This window comes from Salvelinus namaycush, chromosome 31 (assembly GCF_016432855.1).
Source record: "Salvelinus namaycush isolate Seneca chromosome 31, SaNama_1.0, whole genome shotgun sequence".
Classification (NCBI taxonomy): domain Eukaryota; kingdom Metazoa; phylum Chordata; class Actinopteri; order Salmoniformes; family Salmonidae; genus Salvelinus; species Salvelinus namaycush.
The window spans coordinates 30,228,339-30,249,868 of NC_052337.1; the positions used below are offsets into that span (position 1 = coordinate 30,228,339).

At 44.5% G+C, this 21,530-nt stretch overlaps 1 protein-coding gene across 1 annotated transcript in view; it reads left to right on the top strand.

The window, feature by feature from the left end:
• The first annotated feature begins 1,707 nt into the window (after positions 1 to 1,707).
• Positions 1,708 to 21,530, top strand: part of LOC120025546 (guanine nucleotide exchange factor VAV2-like) — a 32,882-nt gene continuing 13,059 nt past the window's right edge. Inside the window, exons 1-6 of the mRNA XM_038970107.1 lie at positions 1,708 to 1,771; positions 2,146 to 2,176; positions 2,315 to 2,420; positions 5,877 to 5,975; positions 6,981 to 7,049; positions 7,160 to 7,260. Of these exons, the coding sequence (XP_038826035.1) occupies positions 1,708 to 1,771; positions 2,146 to 2,176; positions 2,315 to 2,420; positions 5,877 to 5,975; positions 6,981 to 7,049; positions 7,160 to 7,260 (470 nt within the window). The remainder of the gene's footprint in view (positions 1,772 to 2,145; positions 2,177 to 2,314; positions 2,421 to 5,876; positions 5,976 to 6,980; positions 7,050 to 7,159; positions 7,261 to 21,530) is intronic.

Here is a 21,530-nt window from a genome sequence, read left to right on the forward strand (position 1 = left end):
GTGATTTCCTGCAAGACAGGAATGTCAGTGTTCTGCCATGTCCAGCGAAGAGCCCGGATCTCAATCCCATTGAGCACGTCTGGGACATGTTGGATCGGAGGGTGAGGGCTAGGGCCATTCCCCCCAGAAATGTCCGGGAACTTGCCTTGGTGGAAAAGTGGGGTAACATCTCACAGCAAGAACTGGCAAATCTGGTGCAGTCCATGAGGAGGAGATGCACTGCAGTACTTAATGCAGCTGGTGGCCACACCAGATACTGACTGTTACTTTTGATTTTGACCCCCCTTTGTTCAGGGACACATTATTCCATTTCTGTTCGTCACATGTCTGTGGAACTTGTTCAGTTTATGTCTCAGTTGTTGAATCTTGTTATGTTCATACAAATATTTACACATGTTAAGTTTGCTGAAAATAAACGCAGCTGACAGTGAGAGGACGTTTCTTTTTTTTGCCGAGTTTATGTTGGTCTGATGTGTATAAGGAGGATAATCCAGATGCAGCACTTTGAGTATTTGTAAAATGATCCCTGCCGGTTGTTGACAAACATGCACTTGTGAGAACTATTAGAGCTCACTGGATCGATGATGAATTGAACAATTCTTTGGTTCAAAGAAAAGATGCAACAAAAATGTGACAAATATGTCAGACTGCTCAGCTGATGTCTCAGTCTCAAGGCTTAACAATCCTTCTTTAACCTGTCTCCTCCCCTTCATCTACACTGGATTTAACAAGTGACATCAATATGGGATTATAGCCTAATGTTTAGCTGTTATTTTAATTTTAAAATGTATTCTAATTGAATGTCCTTGTCTACAACTGTTCTGTACTTTGTTGTGTATGTTTTATGTGGACCCCAGGAAGAGTAGCTGCTGCATGTGCAGTAGCTAATGGGTATCCTAATAAACAAAACAAACACACACACACACACACACACACACACACACACACACACACACACACACACACACACACACACACACACACACACACACACACACACACACACACACACACACACACACACACACACACACACACACACACACACACATCACAGTCAGAGCCTGTGCACTGCTGGCATCTCTGCTAATTAAAGGTCATTCAGTCAGTGTGGTGCCAAAAGAAAACCAAAAGAAACCGTTTCCCCAGTTTCCCATGGCCTCCAGGTCTCAGTATTTTATAGTATAGTAGGTAGAAAACTCCAGAATTGTTGTGGAACTAATGAGTTTCAATAGAAACATACATTCATTAGACCACTGCCTTTTATTCCCTCGGGTTACGCTGTCAAACAACCACATTCTTACAATGCCTGGAGCAGGCGTTCAATTCACTTTGCTTTGTGTTTTCTTTAGTCCTCAGAAAATGACTGAAGGGAACAAACAACTTGGAGCCTTTCAGGATTTCCGTGTTTTCTGGTAGCGAGAATTAGCATAGAATGGTGTTTTGATGTTCGACAGAAGCTTTAGATGTGGCCTGAGCAGAAGAGAGAAGGAGAGGGAGAGAGAGAGAGCGAGAGAGGGGGCGGGGGCAGAGGGAGCTCTCTGTGGTGGTCTAAGGTGAGCCGTATGCCTGTGCTGGTGGAGACCGTCACAACCATGAAACCATAGAACCACAACAGAATGTAACAGGTGGCTTAGTCACGGATAGGGAAAGACATCTCTTATGGTTGTCAGGCTGGTTTAATACGGTCCAGGCTGAGACGGGGCCATGTGTGACCCAGAGGAGGATGGCTGGGTGTGGGCTGATGGATGCTGCTGTGGCTGTCAGTGGGGTGAGGAGGCACACATGGATTCAAGGCTCCTGGTGCTGAATTGATCTTGCCTCCAATCTTGGATGTACACTGAACTGTCAGGGAGGGCACTGGGTTCCTGTTTCACACTTACATGAGTACACACACACACAGATACACAGATAAACATACACATGTGCACAACTCCACCCATAGTAAGTACACAGAAATGCTTTTCAACTCTGTACTGCTGCAGCTCTTAATGGGATCTCACTACATTGTTATCTACTGGGCCGACCCTCAACTTCTGTTAGTAATGGGCGTCGTACATCAGAGAGACATGTTTGTGGAGTGGTTGTGAAGCGGGATGGAAATGACATAGATCACCACTGTGGCCTGACTTCCTGACTCCTCAGCCCTGCTGATGACGGCTAATGGGAACCTACAGTTAGTTTAGCGCTCAGCGAAGTGTCAAGTGCCTAATCTGATCTCAATGTTGTGGTTAACCTTCAGTCTTAAGTCTCGTAATCACCCTTTCAGAGGAAATTGCAATTGGATAACCGACTGTGTGTGTGTGTTCCCCAGTGAGCATGACGTGGGGGAGGATGACATCTACGACTGTGTTCCCTGTGAGGACGATGGAGATGACATCTACGAGGACATCATCAAGGTGGAAGTTCGACAACCCATGGTAAGAGATTTGTGTTTGTGTAATTCTCTGCTTGTCTCTCTATCTGTGTACGTGGGTGTGTGTGTCCTCTCTGATGCTCTCTATCCGTCGGTGTGTGTTCTGTTCTGCTCTGCTCACCTCTTATGTTTTTCCATTCCTTACGCTGCAGATCAGATACATGCAGGTAAGTGCCCTGACTCACCGTTCTGTCATCCAGCTCTGTTCATCAGTCTGACATGTCCCCACAACACCCTTCCTCTCAGATGACCACGCCATTAGATCAATGGCCTACAGCACTGGTCAAGGGAATCCCCATCTGCCCCTGTGTGTGTGACTCACCATGACATCAACATATCACCATCAACACCATGACATTGCCACTATATGACATCATCAAAAGCAGCCAGATCAAACCCCAATACAGCCTTCATCAGTTCCTATGTCAGTTCTGTAGCTGTGCTCTCCAACACGCCTGATTGTCTTCTGATACCCAGCTGGATCTGGGCCTCTGAGTCTAATTGACTCTGGTTTGACTTGATTATCCCCCTGTTGTATTATCAGAACTGCTTATAAACCTTCAGTTATATTCCAGAGGACACATTAGAATGAATAGTCCTCTCAACACAACAACCAAGACTGCTGACAGCCGCAGCCACCCAGACAATTATGACGGAGATGTCAGAGGTTTTGGCAGGGTCGTCTTATCCGACTGTTACTGTCGCAGATGGGTTTTTTTTCACCCGTTTGCTATGCACTGATCCCCCCCCCCCCCCCCCCCCCCCCCCACCCAAGCCGTAGGCCCCATGAGATACTGGCCTCCCTCTGTTTGTTTTCCCTGTCATCATCATATCCCCCTCTCTAATGGCGGGCCTGTTTGCGCTTCTAAATGAATCTGGATGCGGTGGGCGGGTTGTTTGCCTTGGCTGGTCCACCCTCCCCAGCCCCGCTCTGCTCTGCACTGGCCCCAGATGTTACCGAAGATACAGAGCTGCAGACACAGATGTTCATTAGCACTTGCCCATGAGCAAGCCAGCCGGCACTCAACTCGTATAAATCCCACAGTTCCAGCGTTTATGTCACCGCTTCCCACAACACGGCCAATCGGCTTGCGTTACACGGACCGGGTCCCAGCAATTACAGTTAATCAAAAGTATCATATTCTATTGGGTCATGTTGGAGTGATGAGTGAGAATTGGGCTCAGTTCATTAAAAGTGCTCATCAAATTCCCATTGAGTGGTTTGGATGCAGTGCTGCAGGGCCACTGGGTGTAGCTGGACGCTGTTCTGGAATCCCCCTGTCTGGTAATGTTGACAGTCACAGCTCCCTATTGGCATCGGGTACTGTACATTGATGAATGTAACTCAAAGTTATAAATAAAATATATATTTAAATGAGAGATTTTTCAAAATAGCCACCCTTAGCCTTGATGACAGCTTTGCACACTCTTGGCATTCTTTCAACCAGCTTAACCTGGAATGCTTTTCCAACAGTCCTGAAGGAGTTCCCACATATGCTGAGCACTTGTTGGCTGCTTTTCCTTCACTCATCCCAAACCATCTCAATTGGGTTAAGGTCGGGTGATTGTGGAGGCCAGGCCATCTGATGCAGCACTCCACACTTGGCCAAATAGCACTTGGCCAAATAGCCCTTACACAGGCTGGAGGTGTTTTGGGTCATTGTCCTGTTGAAAAACAAATGCTAGTCCCACTACGTGCAAACCAGATGGTATGGTGTATTGCTGCAGAATGCTGTGGTAGCCATGCTGGTTAAGTGTGCCTTGAATTCTAAATAAATCACAGACAGTGTCACCAGCAAAGCACCATCACACCTCCTCCTCCATGCATCACGGTGGAAACAACACATGCTGAGATTATACGTTCACCTATTCTGCGTCTCACAAAGACACGGCGGTTGGAACCAACAATCTCAAATTTGGACTCATCAAACCAAAGGACAGATTTCCACTGGTCTAATGTCCATTGCTCGTGTTTCTTGGCCCAAGCAAGTCTCTTCTTCTTATTGGTGTCCTTTAGTAGTGTTTTCTTTGCAGCAATTCGACCATGAAGGCCTGATTCACACAGTCTCCGCTGAACAGTTGATGTTGAGATGTGTCTGTTACTTGAACTCTTTGAAGCATTTATTTGGGCTGCAATCTGAGGTGCAGTTAACTCTAATGAACTTATCTTCTGCTGTGGCGGTTCTCATGAGAGCCAGTTTCATTGTAGTGCTTGATAGTTTTTGCGACTGCACATGAGGAAACTTTCAAAGTTCTTGACATTTTCCGCATTGGCTGACCTGCATGTCTTAAAGTAATGATGGACTGTCATTTCTCTTTGCTTATTTGAGCTGTTCCTGGAATAATATGGACTTGGTCTTTTACCAAATAGGGCTATCTTCTGTATACCACCCATACCTTGTCACAACACAACTGATTGGCTCAAACGCATTAAGAAGGACAAAAATTCCACAAATTAACTTTTAACAAGGCACACCTTTTAATTGAAATGCATTCCAGGTGACTACCTCATGAAGCTGGTTGAGAGAATGCCAAAAGTGTACAAAGCTGTCATCAAGGCAAAGGGTACTTTGAAGAAACTCAAATATAACATCTATTTAGATTTGTTTAACACTTTTTGGTTACTACATAATTCCATATGTGTTATTTCCAGTGGTAGAAAAAGTACCCAATTGTCATACTTGAGTAAAAGTATAGATACCTTAATAGAAAGTTACTCATAGAAAGTATAGAAAGTAAAAGTGAAAGTCACCCAGTAAAATACTACTTGAGTGAAAGTTTTAAAGTATTTGGTTTAAAATGTACTTAAGTATCAAAAGTAAATGTATAAATCATTTCAAATTCCTTATATTAAGCAAAACCATTTTCTTGTTTTTAAAATGTATGGATGGCCAGGGTTACGCTCTAACACTCAGACATTATTTACAAAAGATACATTTCTGTTTAGTGAGTCTGCCACACTATAGGCAGTAGGGATGACCATGTGTTCTCTTGATAAGTGTGTGAATTTCTAAATTTTCCTCTCTTGCTAAGCATTCAAAATGTAACAAGTACTTTGGGTTGTCAGGGAAAATTTATGGAGTAAAGAGTACAATATTTTCTTTTGGAATGTAGTGAAGTAAAAGTAAAAGTTGTCAAAAATATAAAAAGTAAAGTACAGATACCCCCAAAAACTACTTACGTATTTTTTACTTAAGTACTTTATATCACTGGTTATTTCATAGTTTTGATGTCTACAATGTAGAAAATAGTACAAATAAGCAGCGTTTACAGTATTTATACAGTACAGTTTTATAACATACATCAAGCCATATGATTGGTAATAATGACCTTGCATGTCTAAATAACATGTTTGACACCCATCATTTGACAATCAGACACATAAACAGCCTTGTCAGGGACGTGTAATGACATAATGACATCACAGCATCACTTTTCCTGTCGTTAATTACCTCCACAGAAAATGGGCATGACAGAAGACGACAAGAGAAACTGCTGCTTAGTGGAGATCCAGGAGACTGAGGCCAAGTACTACAAGACGCTGGAGGACATTGAGAAGGTGGGTGAGGGACTTAGCTACGGAAAAGTGTATGTGTGTGTGTGTACTTACGTTTATGTACGTACATGTATCTACGTATGTGTGTGTGTGCAGTGGGTGGCTGGCTGACAGTGTTGAATGTAGCTCGCTGCTAGGGTAGGTGTGTTTTGTCACGTCTCCTGTGTCAGGCCTCAGGCAGGGCGCGGTGTGGAAATGTCAGCTATTGGCAGGTTCATTGGAGAGGACAAATGTCTGTGGAGCAGATCGATAGGCTTATTATTGGCACAGTCCCATGGGAAGAGACTGATCTCCAGGGCTCTATGTGTAAACAGACACACACACAGACACAGACACACACGCACACACAATTCACCTAGGGTTGTAAATGATGTCAGCGGTAAAACAGCAGCTTCTCCATGATGAAAAATAGATTATTCTCAATTTGATGGACAGTTAGACATGATCCACTCCACTGGATCCATTAGACTAAGGGTGTGTTTGTGTTTGCTGAGCCAGACAAACATGCAATTAAACCAGAATCACCTTCTTATAATCAGAGGAGTCGTTTGGGCTTGATTGAGTTGAGGTTAATAAAGCCATCATATCTTCATTACATTTTAATGGATCTATTTGTTATCATTAAGATTATGTAATGTGACAAGCATACAATAACATTACTCAAACAACAGGGAAGGTTTGTGCCAGTGAACATAATCAGTGGTTGGTACTCACAGCACGTCATGGGCACTTCAAACAAATGGGTACACGTGTATACAAGATAATGATTAAGCTACTAACACCGAGCAGCAACACATTATAGTGAAACCTATTTTATGATCGATTTTCCTGGGCGCCCCCAGCACATGCTATTGGATTGAACTGCTTTTTAATATACAACTTAACACTGCTACCGATTTGTTTACAACGTCAACAGGTTCAGTCAATGATGTTTGTACTTTAGGCCTACTGTATATTGCCATGCAAGTTCTTTTAACTTCTCAATTGTACTGTTTTGCTATTCTACAGAATTATATGATCCCTTTGAAGCAAGTTCTCAGTCCACCAGACATGGAGTCCATCTTTGTAAATCTCGAGGTGAGTGCTGATGAGTGTAATCGTAGTGTCAGTGTGGAGCTGATGGAGGTGATGGAGATGACGTGTTAGTGTGACCCATGCTGACTATGGTTGTGCTGTACCCCATACAGGATGTGATTAAAGTCCACTTTGCTCTGCTGAGGGCCATCGACCTCAACATGGTGAGCGGAGGCAACGGTCTGGGGAAGATCTTCGTAGACTTCAAGGAAAGGTTAGTGACCTCGGGAGCTGTGTGTATGTGTGCGTGCATGTTTGAGATAGTATTCCGTGTGTGGCCCTGTGTGCATGCAGTTGGATTTAGATGCAGGATTTCAGGATAACGCAGAGGATAGATGGGATTATTAAAGATGACACCGGAGGGTAGGGCTGCCGTCTTATCGGCTCTTAACCAACCATACTATTTTGTTAGTTTTTTCACGTTCGTGACTTGTTTTGTACATTATGTTGCTGCTACCGTCTCTTATGACCGAAAATAGCTTCTGAACATCACAACTGGGATTACTCACCTCAAACTAGATGAGGAGTTCTTCTTCAATGAGTCGGACGCCAGGGATATATACTACGGACACCCGACCAAGCCCAGATCCCCGTGATTCGCTGGAAAAGGAAACGTAGGTTTTGCAGAAAGAGATCAGGATGCCTTGTGAGGATCAGGTGACGAGTGGATAATCTGCCCTTGCCCTCCGTTCTGCTAGCTAACGTTCAATCGCTGGAAAATAAATGGGACGAACTGAAAGCACGTATATCCTACCAACGAGACATTAAAAACGGTAATATCTTGTGTTTCACCGAGTCGTGACTGAACGACGACATTAAGAACATACAGCTGGCGGGTTATGGGCTCTATCGGCAGGACAGAACAGCAGCCTCTGGTAAGAAACGGGGCGGGGCCCTATGCATATTTGTAAACAATAGCTGGTGCACGATATTTAAGAAAGTCTCAGGGTTTTGCTCGCCTGAGGTAGAGTATCTCATGATAAGCTTTAGACCACACTATCTAGAGAGTTTTCATCTTTATTTTTCATAGCTGTCTACATACCACCATAGACCGAGGCTGGCACTAAAACCTCACTCAATGAGCTGTATTCCGCTATAAGCAAACAGGGAAACGCTCATCCAGAGGTGGCGCTCCTAGTGGCCGGGGACTTTAATGCAGGGAAACTTAAATCAGTTTTACCTCATGTCTATCAGCATGGTAGATGTGCAACCAAAGGGAAAACAATTCTAGATCACCTTTACTCCACACACAGAAACGCGTACAAAGCTCTCCCTCAACCCTCCATTTGGCAAATGTGACCATAACTCTATCCTCCTGATTCCTGCTTACAAGCAAAAATTAACCAGTGACTCTTTCTATAAAAAAGTGGTCAGATGAAGCAGATGCTAAACTACAGGACTGTTTTGCTAGCATAAACTCGAATATGTTCTAGGGTTCTTCCGATGGCTTTGAGGAGTACACCACATCAGTCACTGGCTTTATCAATAAGTGCGTTGAGGACGTTGTCCCCACAGTGACTGTACGTACATACCCCAACCAGAAGCCATGGATTACAGGCAACATACTCACTGAGCTAAAGGGTTGAGCTGCCGCTTTCAAGGAGCGGGACTCTAACCCGGAAGCTTATAAGAAATCCTGCTATGCCTTCAGATGAACCATCAAACAGGCAAAGCATCAATATAGGACTAAGATCGAATCGTACTAAACTGCTCCGACGCTCGTCGGATGTGGCAGGGCTTGCAAACTATTACAGACTACGAAGGGAAGCACAGCAGAAAGCTGCCCAGTGACACAAGCCTACCAGACGAGCTAAATATCTTATATACTCGCTTCGAGGCAAGTAACACTGAAACATGCATGAGAGCATCAGCTGTTCCGGACGACAGTGTGATCACGCTCTCCGCAGTCGATGTGAGTAAGACCTTTAAACAGGTCAACATTAAGAAGGCTTCTGGGGCAGACGGATTACCAGGACGTGTACTCAGAACATGCGCTGACCAACTGGCAAGTATCTTCACTGACATTTTCAACCTCTCCCTGTCTGAGTCTTTAAAACCAACATGTTTCAAGCAGACCACCATAGTCCCTGTGCTCAAGAACACTAAGGTAACCTGCCTAAATGACTACCGACCCGTAGCACTCACGTCTGTAGCCATGAAATGCTTTGAAAGGCTGGTCATGGCTCATATCAACAACATTTTTAATTTTTAATTTTACCCCCCTTTTCTCCCCAATTTCGTGGTATCCAATTGTTAGTAATTACTATCTTGTCTCATCGCTACAACTCCCGTACGGGCTCGGGAGAGACGAAGGTCGAAAGCCATGCGTCCTCCGAAACACAACCCAACCAAGCCGCACTGCTTCTTAACACAGCGCGCCTCCAACCCGGAAGCCAGCCGCACCAATGTGTCGGAGGAAACACTGTGCACCTAGCTACCTTGGTTAGTGCACACTGCGCCCGGCCCGCCACAGGAGTCGCTAGTGCGCGATGAGACAAGGATATCCCTACCGGCCAAACCCTTCCTAACCCGGACGACGCTAGGCCAATTGTGCGTCGCCCCACGGACCTCCCGGGCGCGGCCGGCTGCGACAGAGCCTGGGCGCGAACCCAGAGTCTCTGGTGGCACAGCTAGCGCTGCGATGCAGTGCCCTAGACCACTGCGCCACCCGGGAGGCCCCATATCAACAACATTATCCCAGAAACCCTAGACCCACTCCAATTTGCATACTACACCAACAGATCCACAGATGATGCAATCTCCATTGCACTCCACACTGCCCTTTCCCACCTAGACAGAAGGAACACCTATGTGAGAATGCTATTCATTGACTACAGCTCAGCGTTCAACACCATAGTGCCCTCAAAGCTCATCACTAAGCTAAGGACCCTGGGACTAAACACCTCTGTCTGAAACTGGATCCTGGACTTCATGACGGGCCCCCACCAGGTGGTAAGGGTAGGTAACAACACATCCGCCATGCTGATCCTCAACACGTGCTCAGTCCCCTCCTGTACTTCCTGTTCACTCATGACTGCACGGCCAGGCACGACTCCAACACCATAATTAAGTTTGCTGATGACACAACGGCGGTAGGCCTGATCACCGACAATGATGAGACCTGACCGTGTGGTGCAAGGACAACAACCTCTCCCTCAACATGATCAAGACAAAGGAGATGATTGTGGAATACAGGAAAGGAGGGCCGAGCACTCCCCCATTCTCATCAACGCGGCTGTAGTGGAGCAAGTTGAGAGCTTCAAGTTCCTTGGTGTCCACATCACCAACAAACTAACATGGTCCGAGCACACCAAGACAGTTGTGAAGAGGGCACGACAAAACCTATTCCGCCTCAGGAGACTGAAAAGATTTGGCATGGGTTCTCAGATCCTCAAAAGGTTTTACAGCTGCACCATCGAGAGCATCCTGACGGGTTGCATCACTGCCTGGTATGGCAACTGCTCGGCCTCCGTCCGGAAGGCACTACAGAGGGTAGTGCGTACGGCCCAGTACATCACTGGGGCCAAGCTTCCTGCCATCCAGGACCTCTATACCAGGCGGTGTCAGAGGTAGGCCCTAAAAATTGTCAAAGACTCCAGCCACCCTAGTCATAGGCTGTTCTCTCTGCTTCCGCATGGAAAGCAGTTCCGGAGCGCCAAGTCTATGTCCAAGAGGCTCCTAAACAGCTTCTACCCCCAAGCCATAAGACTCCTGAACAGCTAATCAACTGGCTAACCAGACTTTGCCCCCCCCCCACGCTGCTGCTACTCACTGTTATTATCTATGCATAGCCATTTTAATAACTCTACCTACATGTATATAATTACCTCAATTACATCGACACCGGTGCCTCCCGCACATTGACTCTGTACCGGTACCCCCTGTATATAGCCTCGCTATTGATATTTTACTGCTGCTCTTTAACTACTTGTTATTCTTATCTTTGACTTTTGGGGGGATTTTCTTAGATCTGCATTGTTGGTTAAGGGCTTGTAAGTAAGCATTTCACTGTAAGGTCTACACCTGTTGTATTCGGCGCATGTGACAAATAACATTTGATTTGATTAGTGTTAAACAGAATGGATCAATTAAACTCATATAAGCAAAGAGCTGACTGGGTCTGTAACACTGTTATAATGATAATAAACAATTTCTAGTTCAGAGAGCACGCTCTAAATGTTCTGCGATCTGTGTAGGCTGTTGAAATGGATTCCTGTAATCTACTAGGGATTCATGAAAACACATTAGTGTATAGAAGAGAAGGCGGTCAGAGCTGTTGAACACCCCAGCTGCAGTACAGTATTGTGGGTGATGATTTGCATGCGTTTGGAGTGGTTATGTGCTTCCCGCTGTGATGTGCTACTTTACTCTTTAGGTAATGGTAATGATAGGCCTGGTCTGGTAATGACAGGATACAGCCACGACAGCCCTCCAGGAATGTTAGTCCTGATTCAGCCTCATTTTAGGATTCACATGGAGCTGGAGCTAAACCTCGTAAAATATATTTGTGTGTGAGTGATTGCATGCTTGTGTTAATCTGTGGATGAGCATGTTTGTGTTTACACTGGATGGTGATCTGATTATAGTACATAACCGGTAAGGGGGGGGGGGGGTGTATGCTTGCGTCCTATCTCCCCATTCCAAACAGACCGCATCTGCGCTACATAGTTTGTTTGTCAGATTGTGTAGGTAATTGGCTCGTTGCAGGGCTGCTTGGGGGACCTGGAGAGCTGCATCACACCACACAGAGCTAGCGTGACGACACTCTCTATCCCAATCTCTCCCTCACCTCCTCCCCTAACACAAAGTCCCCCCTCTGATTGAGCTGTCCTTATATCTCTTCAACTCTCTCTCTCGCTAGGCTAAAGCATGCTTAGCCCTTACTGTACCATAGACTTTAATACACCTACTGCGCAACTACACTACAACCAGAGCGAAGCAAGGGCTTTTAGGTCACTGCACATCTCCTAGTTATGGCCCGTGGCCTAATCATGTGCCACCACATGGTCTGCCAGCTGATGCTACTACAACTCAGGCTTTAACATTACTATGATGGGTAGGATTAGAGTTGTGACTTGTAGAATGTTGAACTTCTCTGCACTGCAATACGCTAAAAAGCTATTTCCTCCCACCTTCCCATCATCAGAGCATTGAAAGATGTTAACGACAGGGAATGTTAATATTTACCTTCTGTGACATTCTGCTGAATGCGGAACAGGAGGGTGTTTTGGGCAAAGCTGCCTTTGGTATTCAGGAGATGATTGACAGACAATCTCCCGTTGTTTCATTATGGGTGGCTCTTTAACCAGTAACAGAGCCCAGTGACTAGGGGATTTGGCACCACTCAGATGGATCCATTCTCATCAAAGCCCCTCGTCGATTGGTTCTGAGGACCCGGCTTCGTTTAATTAATGTTGTTATCTCCGTTTGTAAGTCCCATTGACCTTTGCAACAATACACCAGCTTTTTCGTCTCTTTGAAAAATGATTGAAAAGCTTCTCATGTTGTCATTGCTGTGTCCAGTGAATGCCATGCTGAAAATGTCAGTGTGGCTAATGGCACCTTCTCTAAAACGTGTTAAGAGTTGATGACAGTTTTGAATGTACTTTAGAGGAAATCCCTATCATGATAAATTGACTGAATTATCACGATAACAATAGATTGAACAATAAGCTTAACATTATTGTGCACCCCCGTTATTTTTTAAACTATTACTACTACTCATTTAAATGTTGTAGGTGTCAATCGTCCCATCAACAATCAACCAACCATATTATTATTTTCAAACTTCACATTTCTCTAGTAGAACCCTATAGGTTATTTGTTGTAATGAACGATATCACCAAGATAAGTGGTCGGTTTGGTTGGTGTTGATCATTTTCGTTTTTATCGTCTCAGCTCAAGGAAGGCAGCCTACTTTTTTATAAGAGGCTCCCCTGCTGGTTCACCATACATTACATAGGAGGGCTTGCCACTTTCCCAAACCCCAAACTCATTTCCGGAGTAATCCGCACCCCTGATAACCCTGTAATATGTACTTAGAGACCAGCAGAGAGCTGTTGTACCAGAGGGCTCCCACTGTGTTCCCTTCCATTTGCTGTGTGCTGAATGTGTTCAGTGAAGGTGAGGGGGTCCCAATGCCACGTGTCAGACAATATTACCTCTCTCTGCAGCCTGTCACTTCTGCTTTGCTAGGAGATTTCCTCTCTGGCCTGATGCTCCAGCCAGATGCGGATGCAGACTCGCTACAGAGGTGGGGGTGAAAGCCAGGGGAACAGTTACTCCAAATTGTGTTTTCTCTGAAATAACATGCATGGCAGCGTTCCCATAAAGAGAGAGCTGGTGTAGCGGCAGCAGGGGTGATAACACTGTCCGGAAGTGAGAGAGGAATTTAAAGAGAAAGTTTACATGTCACTGATGGAAAGTGTCCCTCCCTTCCACAGAAGAGCTCAGTCTTAAGCGACTGTGGAGTTTAGGGGTTGTTTCCTCCACATGCTTTTTTTTACGTCCATCTTCCGACTTTACTCCCGACTCGCTTTCCCTCTAAATAGCTCTCCCTCTCTCTCTCCCTTTCTCTTGCACCCTCTCTAGTTCAATCGAGTACAGGCTTAACTGAATGAACAAAAAGATGGAATGCAATATGACATTTTATTAAATAGTTTGGGGAATGGCCACGTCTCTGAGGGAAGATCCTTGGCGCCAGATGTTAATGACCACCTTGCTACTAGGTTTGCTGCTGGTAGGCTGGAGAATATAACCATTATTCGAGATAGAACTGATTGCAAGGACTGACTTAACATATCAAGTTATTGCAGAAGACATTTTGTTTATGACGAGATAAAATACAAATGAAATGAAAATGCCTAGAGGACTGAAAGTTAAAGGCCTAGGTCTACTGAGTTCATAAAGCATGGATGAAGTATTTGTTTTTTTTATCACTGAAGACTCAATTGATAAAATGACTGTGAAATGGCAAAGCACTACTTGTGAAGGAAGAATGCTACAATTATGCATGTAAGCCAACTTTATAATGTAAAATATGAATGAATATGCTTACAGACTATAGGAAACATGTTGTCTCTGATTATTATAAATCAAATCAAATCAAACTTGATTTGTCACATGCGCCGAATACAAGTGTAGACCTTATCGTGAAATGCTTACTTACATGACCTTAACTCTTTTTTTAACTGCACAGTTGGTTAACAATATGTTTACCAAATATTTACCAAATAAAACTATAAAAAATAACACAATCAAATTAAAATAATGAGGCTATATACAGGGGGTACTGGTACCGAGTCAGTGTGCGGGGGTACAGGTTAGTTGAGGTAATTTGTACATGTAGGTAGGGGTGAAGTGACTATGCGTAGGTAATAACAGCGTAGAAGCTAGTTAACAGGGTAGAAGCTGTTAAGGAGATTTTTGGTCCTAGACTTGACGCTCTGGTACCGTTTGCCATGTGGTACTGTAGCAGAGAAAACAGTCTATGACTTGGGTGACTGGAGTTTCTGACAATTTTAGGGGCTTTCCTCTGACACCGCCTATTATATAGGTCCTGGATGGCAGGAAGCTTGGCCCCAGTGATGTACTGGGCCGTACCCTCTGTAGCGTCTTACGGTTAGATGCCGAGCAGTTGCCATACCAGGCGGTGATGCAACCGGTCAGGATGCTCTCGATGGTGCAGCTGTAGAACCTTTTGAGGATTTGGGGACCCATGCCAAATCTTTTCAGTTTCCTGAGGGGAAATGTTTTTGTTGTGCCCTCTTCACGATTGTCTTGGTATGTTTGGACCATGATAGTTTGTTGGTGATGTGGACACCAAGGAACTTGAAACTCTCGACCCGCTCAACTACAGCCCCGTCGATGTTAATGGGGGCCTATTCGGCCCTCTTTTTCCTACGATACCAATCCATGATTGCTGGTAATGGAGTGTCGGTGTGGCCGTTTGACAAGCTGCTTTTGGGTTCACTTTAGTTCCAGTCCGCTCCTATGCAATCATATAGCTGTAAACAGCAGCAACCAGCCTGTGTAGACCAGTACACAGGAGTTCTCACAGCCAGGCAGGGCATGACCATGAAAGACACACCAGTGTTATATGGAGTTCCATACATTTTAATATAATGATTAGAGAGAAGAGAGTGATAGTGAGGGAGCGAAAACAGTTCAACACGTTAAGGGGAAAGGGTAAGCCTGCGGGCTATACACCTGAAACCAAACAGAAACCTTAGACTGCAAACGTGTGCTAGATCAATATGACATGACAAAAATATACATAGACCTATGATGAGTGAAGTAAATCACATCCTGTACATATGACACTGACATTTGATTGATTTGTGCAGACACGATAGCCACTACAATGAAAGCTATATTATAATAATGATGTATATTCATTGCTTGCAGAACTTAAGAATTAAGTGACAATGAGTAGGTGGCAGGCCTAACGATGAGTATCGTCAGATAAATATAGAATAGTCATGAATTATACTTGTAACCCACTACCAGTAGCACATGTGCCCGTGTCCCTGCAGACAATAGCCATATTTGGAAATAACTCTGTGCGCTCCCTGCAAAAAAAACTTTATGACACAAGACAACATATTGTTTAACAAATGGTTGAGTGTACCCCATGAATAGCCTTGGGAGTATGCATACAAGGAGCATTTACGATAAACTAGATCTGATAGCTGAAATGGAATAATATTATGTATCAACATGGGATGACGGCTAAACACGGCAGCAAATCTTCATTTATGTAATTTATCAAGCTCTCTTCTCCTGGGGGGAAACATTAAGCACAACACATTGTGGCAAATGCTCAATGCTACCACAAACTCTGCGATGGAAAGGATACGCTGTAGCCTCTTATCTGAGGTTTTAAAGATATACAGGGTCGTTGGTTGTGGCAGCAAGAGCGGCCCGGGTGGAGGTAGCCGCGGTGAACGTTGCAGCAGAGACAGAGACAGCCCAGAGACAGCCATCTTAGAGTTTTCCCCCTTGCTGGCAAAGCCAATTTCTGGAACTTTTTCCTCCCTTTGGGAGAAACGACCTCTTCGACCCCGTCGTCTGGGAGTTGCAGAGATGAGTCAAGCACATTAATATTAGACAGTTGGAGGAGCTCATGGCTGGACAGGCCTGGGCTCATGACTCCCAGAATTTGAGCGTCTGAAAATGGTCCCACTTGCGTGAGGGAATTGCATTTTTGTGCCCAGTTTATAGTCTACAAGGTAAATAGGTGAATGGCGTTCCGCACATGGCCAATAGGAAAGAGTAGAAGAAACGAAACGCTGTGCTGATACGTTTTTATTCATTACCACTATGCCCATAGATTTGGAAACAAAGTGAATTATGTTATGGATGAAGTTAAACGAGCCTTCAGACCAGTCTTCCTGAATGAACTTCTGTAAACTACATGAAATCAAATCAAATTTGATGAAATTGTATTTGTCATGTGCTGAATACAACAGGTGTAGACCTTACTGTGAAATGCTTACTTAACTAACCAACAATGACGTTTTAAGAAAATAGAGTTTTTAAAATATTTACTAAATAAATTAAAGTAAAAAAAAAATGAACACAGTAAACAAACAATAACAAGGCTATATACACGGGGTACCGGTACAGAGTCAATGTGCGGGGTACAGGTTGGTCGAGCATTTTGCTCCGGTACCGCTTGCCATGCGGTAGCAGAGAGAACAGTCTATGACTTGGGTGACTGGAGTCTTTGACAATTTTTGTGGCCTTCCTCTGACACCGCCTAGTATAGAGGTCCTGGATGGCAGGAAGCTTGGCCCCAGTGATGTACTGGACCATATGGACTACGCACTGAATAGGTGTTGTCGTGCCCTCTTCACGACTGTCTTGGTGTGTTTGGACCATGATATTTTGTTGGTGATGTGGGCACCAAGGAACTTGAAGCTCTCGACCCGATCCACTACAGCCCGTCGATGTTAATGGGGGTGTGTTCGGCCCTCCTTTTCCTGTAGTCCAAGATCATCTCCTTTGTCTTGGTCACATTGAGGGAAAGGTTGTTGTCCTGGCATCACACTGCCAGTTCTCTGACCTCCTCCCTATAGGCTGTCTCATTGTTGTCGGTGATCAGGCCTACCACCGTTGTGTCGTCAGCAAACTTAATGATGGTGTTGGAGTCGTGCTTGGCCACGCAGTTGTGGGTGAACAGGGTGTACAGGAGGGGACTGAGCACGCACCCCTGAGGGGCCCCCGTGTTGAGGATCAGTGAGGCAGATGTGTTGTTACCTACCCTTACCACCTGGGGGCGGCCCATCAGGAAGTCCAGGATCCAGTTGCAGAGGGAGGTGTTCAGTCCCAGGATCCTTAGCTTAGTGATGAGCTTTGTGGGCACTATAGTGTTTAACGCTGAGCTGTATTCAATGAACAGCATTCTCACATAAGTGTTATTTTTGTCCAGGTGGGAAAGGGCAGTGTGCAGTGCAATTGAGAGTATGTCATCTGTGGATCTGTTGGGGCGGTATGCGAATTGGAGTGGGTCTAGGGTTTCCGGGATGATGGTGTTGAACTGTACTGAACTATGGGCATATGAATGCACCCCTAGACTGTTTGTCTCTTGCCGTTGTCACAACGCGGTAGGAGATATGGGCTAGAACATGTCTTGACAGGCACGCCGCTACCCCGAGCCACGTGAATCAGGACTTTTTTCGATTCACTTCAACACCTTTTCCACATGACATGTCATGCTCCTCAAGGGCCTAGCAGTCGTATAGGCAGAGTGCTGCTTTAGCATCCTAGAGGGGGACTTGTTCCATGCTGTCGACTGTCTCTAATATAGAATCCTAACATTGACTCATCATCATCATCCACTCCACATGATATTAGAACACAGTTTGGTTAACAGGACTCTCATTAGATTCATTTAATCCAATGATGCATATAGAGTATAGTTTATGTAGCTCAGAGAGATGTAAAGGCCATGTACAGTAATGATGGGACTGGCTCCATGGCCAGTCGTCTGTACAGTCAATGGTGTTTCTGGGGTGTTGAGGTTTGTTTTTCATGGTGGTGTCCCCTATTGTTTTACCAGTCAGTCCTGTGAGTCATCCTGCTCTTGGATCAGTATCGCTACTCCTTTTGTATGACGTGAGGTTTTAGGGTCAGCTTATGAGTAATGTTTCACAGAATCATATTATGAGTAACGTTTCACAGAATCATTATGAGTAACGTTTCACAGAATCATTACGAGTAACGTTTCACAGCATCATTATGAGTAACGTTTCACAGAATTATTATGAGTAACGTTTCACAGAATCATTATGAGTAACGTTTCACAGAATCATTATGAGTAACGTTTCACAGAATCAATATGAGTAACGTTTCACAGAATCATTACGAGTAACGTTTCACAGAATCATTACGAGTAACGTTTCACAGAATCAATATGAGTAACGTTTCACAGAATCATTATGAGTAACGTTTCACAGAATCATTACGAGTAACGTTTCACAGAATCATTACGAGTAACGTTTCACAGAATCATTATAAGTAACATTTCACAGAATCAATATGAGTAACGTTTCACAGAATCAATTTACTTCTTGACTGAAAGAAGCCAGCACGCTACACTGTGAGAGGGAGAGAGAAGAGGAATTAAACATTACTTCAAAGGGAAAGACAGAAGGAGTGATAGAAGGAGATATAGCTGGTTCCTAGGGGAGCATAACATCACAAGTCTCCCAGTGTGATGTGTCCAGACATCAGGAGAGGAGGCTGTGCTTGTCAGTGTCTCAGGGGTTAATTATGTCTGACTCCACTGCGTGTGCTTACGTGTGTGTACATGTGGCTTTGTACATGTGTGTGTGTAATCATACCCTTTGTTCCACTGGTTGTCTATGGGAGGAGAACAAAGACTTTCCTTTAGAGCTGGAGGAACACGAAAGCCTGTTATTAGAGGGGTCTGTAAGTATTAGCATTAACACTGTGACACGTCCTCTCTGCTGTGTCAGTATCAGAGCAGGCCCTGTGTCCCATGCTGAGGCCTGTCACTGAACAGGGGACAAATTGGTCTGTTAGGATGGCCCCTGTTCACCTCCTCCCTGTGTCCTTGTCTGTCAACACCACAGACTTCTGCCTGGTTTTGGAGTGTTTTTAGTGGTGGTGGAGGAGCTTCAGAAAGCGGGCCCTCAGGCACACACACTACACAGGCTACATGGAACCATTCAGTAAACACTGCCTAACCCCATCCAGCTGAGCTCTTTCTCTCTCATGTAGCCTACACTTTCTCTTATTTTGTCTTTTTATTTCTCTGTTTTCTAGTGCCATCTTTTTCCCCCAATCTCTCCTGCTCTCTGTCTGTCTCTCTCTCTTTTATCTCTGTCTGCTCTTTCTGTCTGAATGTTTGTTTGTGTCATCTCACTCGCTCTTCCTTTATCCATTGTCACATATAAATATACCCTGTATATTGCCATGTTGTAATATAACCAATTGATAAGGATTCAAAACCTTGTGTCTAATCTCAGTGGGTGTCTAATCCATTGCCTCATAATCTGATCACAATATCACTTTCCCCACCAGTCGCTCCATCTTAAACATCCCGCTCCTGAAATGGCCTCGTAAAATAAGACCTTCATGTTCAATTAAGTCTGTGACACGTGTTATTAAAGCGCGTGGCTGACACCTGCCCTGTACCCTCGGTATGCTGCTGCCTGCTGCTGAATCTGACTGACGCTGCCTGCCTGGCTCATAATTGAGCAAGGCAGCCATTCATCTTAATCAAATTCCCCTCCTTAAGGAGAGGAGCGATCTCCCTGGCTGTGGATCAGGCCCTAATCAGGTCCTTCTTAGCCCCAGACCACGTTGTCTTTGGACCAGACCCAGCCAGGGAGCTTCACAGTGGAGGTCAGTCTAGGCCAGTCATTAATGGGGTTTAGGGATGGAGAGAGCCATCCGGATAGTTGGCCACTAGAGGACTCATCCCTACCGATGGGGATCTAGTCATATTATGAATGTACAGTAGGCAGAGGTCATATAAATTGGTTAGCATCGTAATGGGGTTTGTGCAGTCTGCAGGTGTTCAGTTAGTGGATTTGTCCATGTAAGAGGCTTAGAAAAGGAGATGAGTTTAGTTTTGAGAGCTGGGGTAGTGACTGTTATCAAAGCACTCTGTTAGTGACTTATGCTCTAACTTCAAGATTAAGCGAAGAGTTGTGAAATGTTAAAAAGCTTAGTGAATTATTGTAGTAATTGAATTGAAAGAAGAAGAAACTCAACTATGTTTTAAGAGATTTTCTAAGAGAAATGTGCTTTTTCTGCCATACTGTGCTCCTGCTCTCTTGCTGAGTTTTGGAGATATCTCCCAGCTCTCTGGAGCAGTGCTCTTGTCTCTGTCAAGGATCTGTCAGAGACATCCTTATACTTTAGAAATGCAAACTCGGCTCTGCTGAAGATTAAGAGACTTTGCCAAAAGCGTCAGAGGGGTTTGGCACTGCCAGTCGTGACAATGCCCTACTTTGAAAAATAAGAGAGAGGAATCTGTGCCACGCGTGGTGCCATCCTCTAGTCAAGATAACTTTGAACTAGTTCCAAGATGAAGTGATCTGTGTCAGGGGCCCGTTGTGAATGTGCCCTTCATATCCTCACTGGCTCAAATTAATAGGCTCTCTGCCTGAGAACTCTTCAAAGCAATTTATTATAATCACTATCTTTCATTAGTGTACTGTGGTTATACTATGATTATGACTTATTGGGTAGAGGCGTGTATTCTTCAAAAGATTTGCCCTGGGTTTCGAGTTAATGTATTACCTATTAATACAATATATTCATATATACAGTAGTCATGTCCATATGAAATCTATTAATATGTTCATTTTACATCTGCCGCCTATGGTGGCAAATGGGTCACCCACTGAACTGTTTAATACTGTTGTAATTATGTTTAATATAAAGCTATTAGTATGGCTTACTCCTCCTTAGTGTCAAGTGCCCAATGGGTTATTGGGTAATGAACTGGTTCTAAGAGTCAACAGCATATTGCTATATGATGATCTGTGTACTTTGATATTGGGAACCCTTTGCAGGAACCCTATAATAGAATAAACACTGAGTGTACAAAATATTAAGAACGCCTTCCTAATATTGAGATGCACCCCCTTTTGCCCTCAGAACAGCCTCAATTCTTAAGGGCATGGTCTACAAAGTGTCGAAATTGTTCCATAGGGATGCTGGCCCATGTTGACTCCAATGCTCTTGATACACATGGGAAATTGTTGAACGTGAAAAACCCAGCAGCGTTGCAGTTCTTGACACAAACCGGTGTGCCTGGCACCTACTACCATACCCCGTTCAAAGGCACTTAAATATTTTGTCTTGTCCATTCACGCTCTGAATGGCACACATATGCAGTCCATGTCTCAATTGTCTTAAGGCTTAACAATCCTTCTTTAACCTGTCTCCTCCCCTTCATCTACACTGATTGACGTGGATTTAACAGGTGACATCAATAAGGGATCA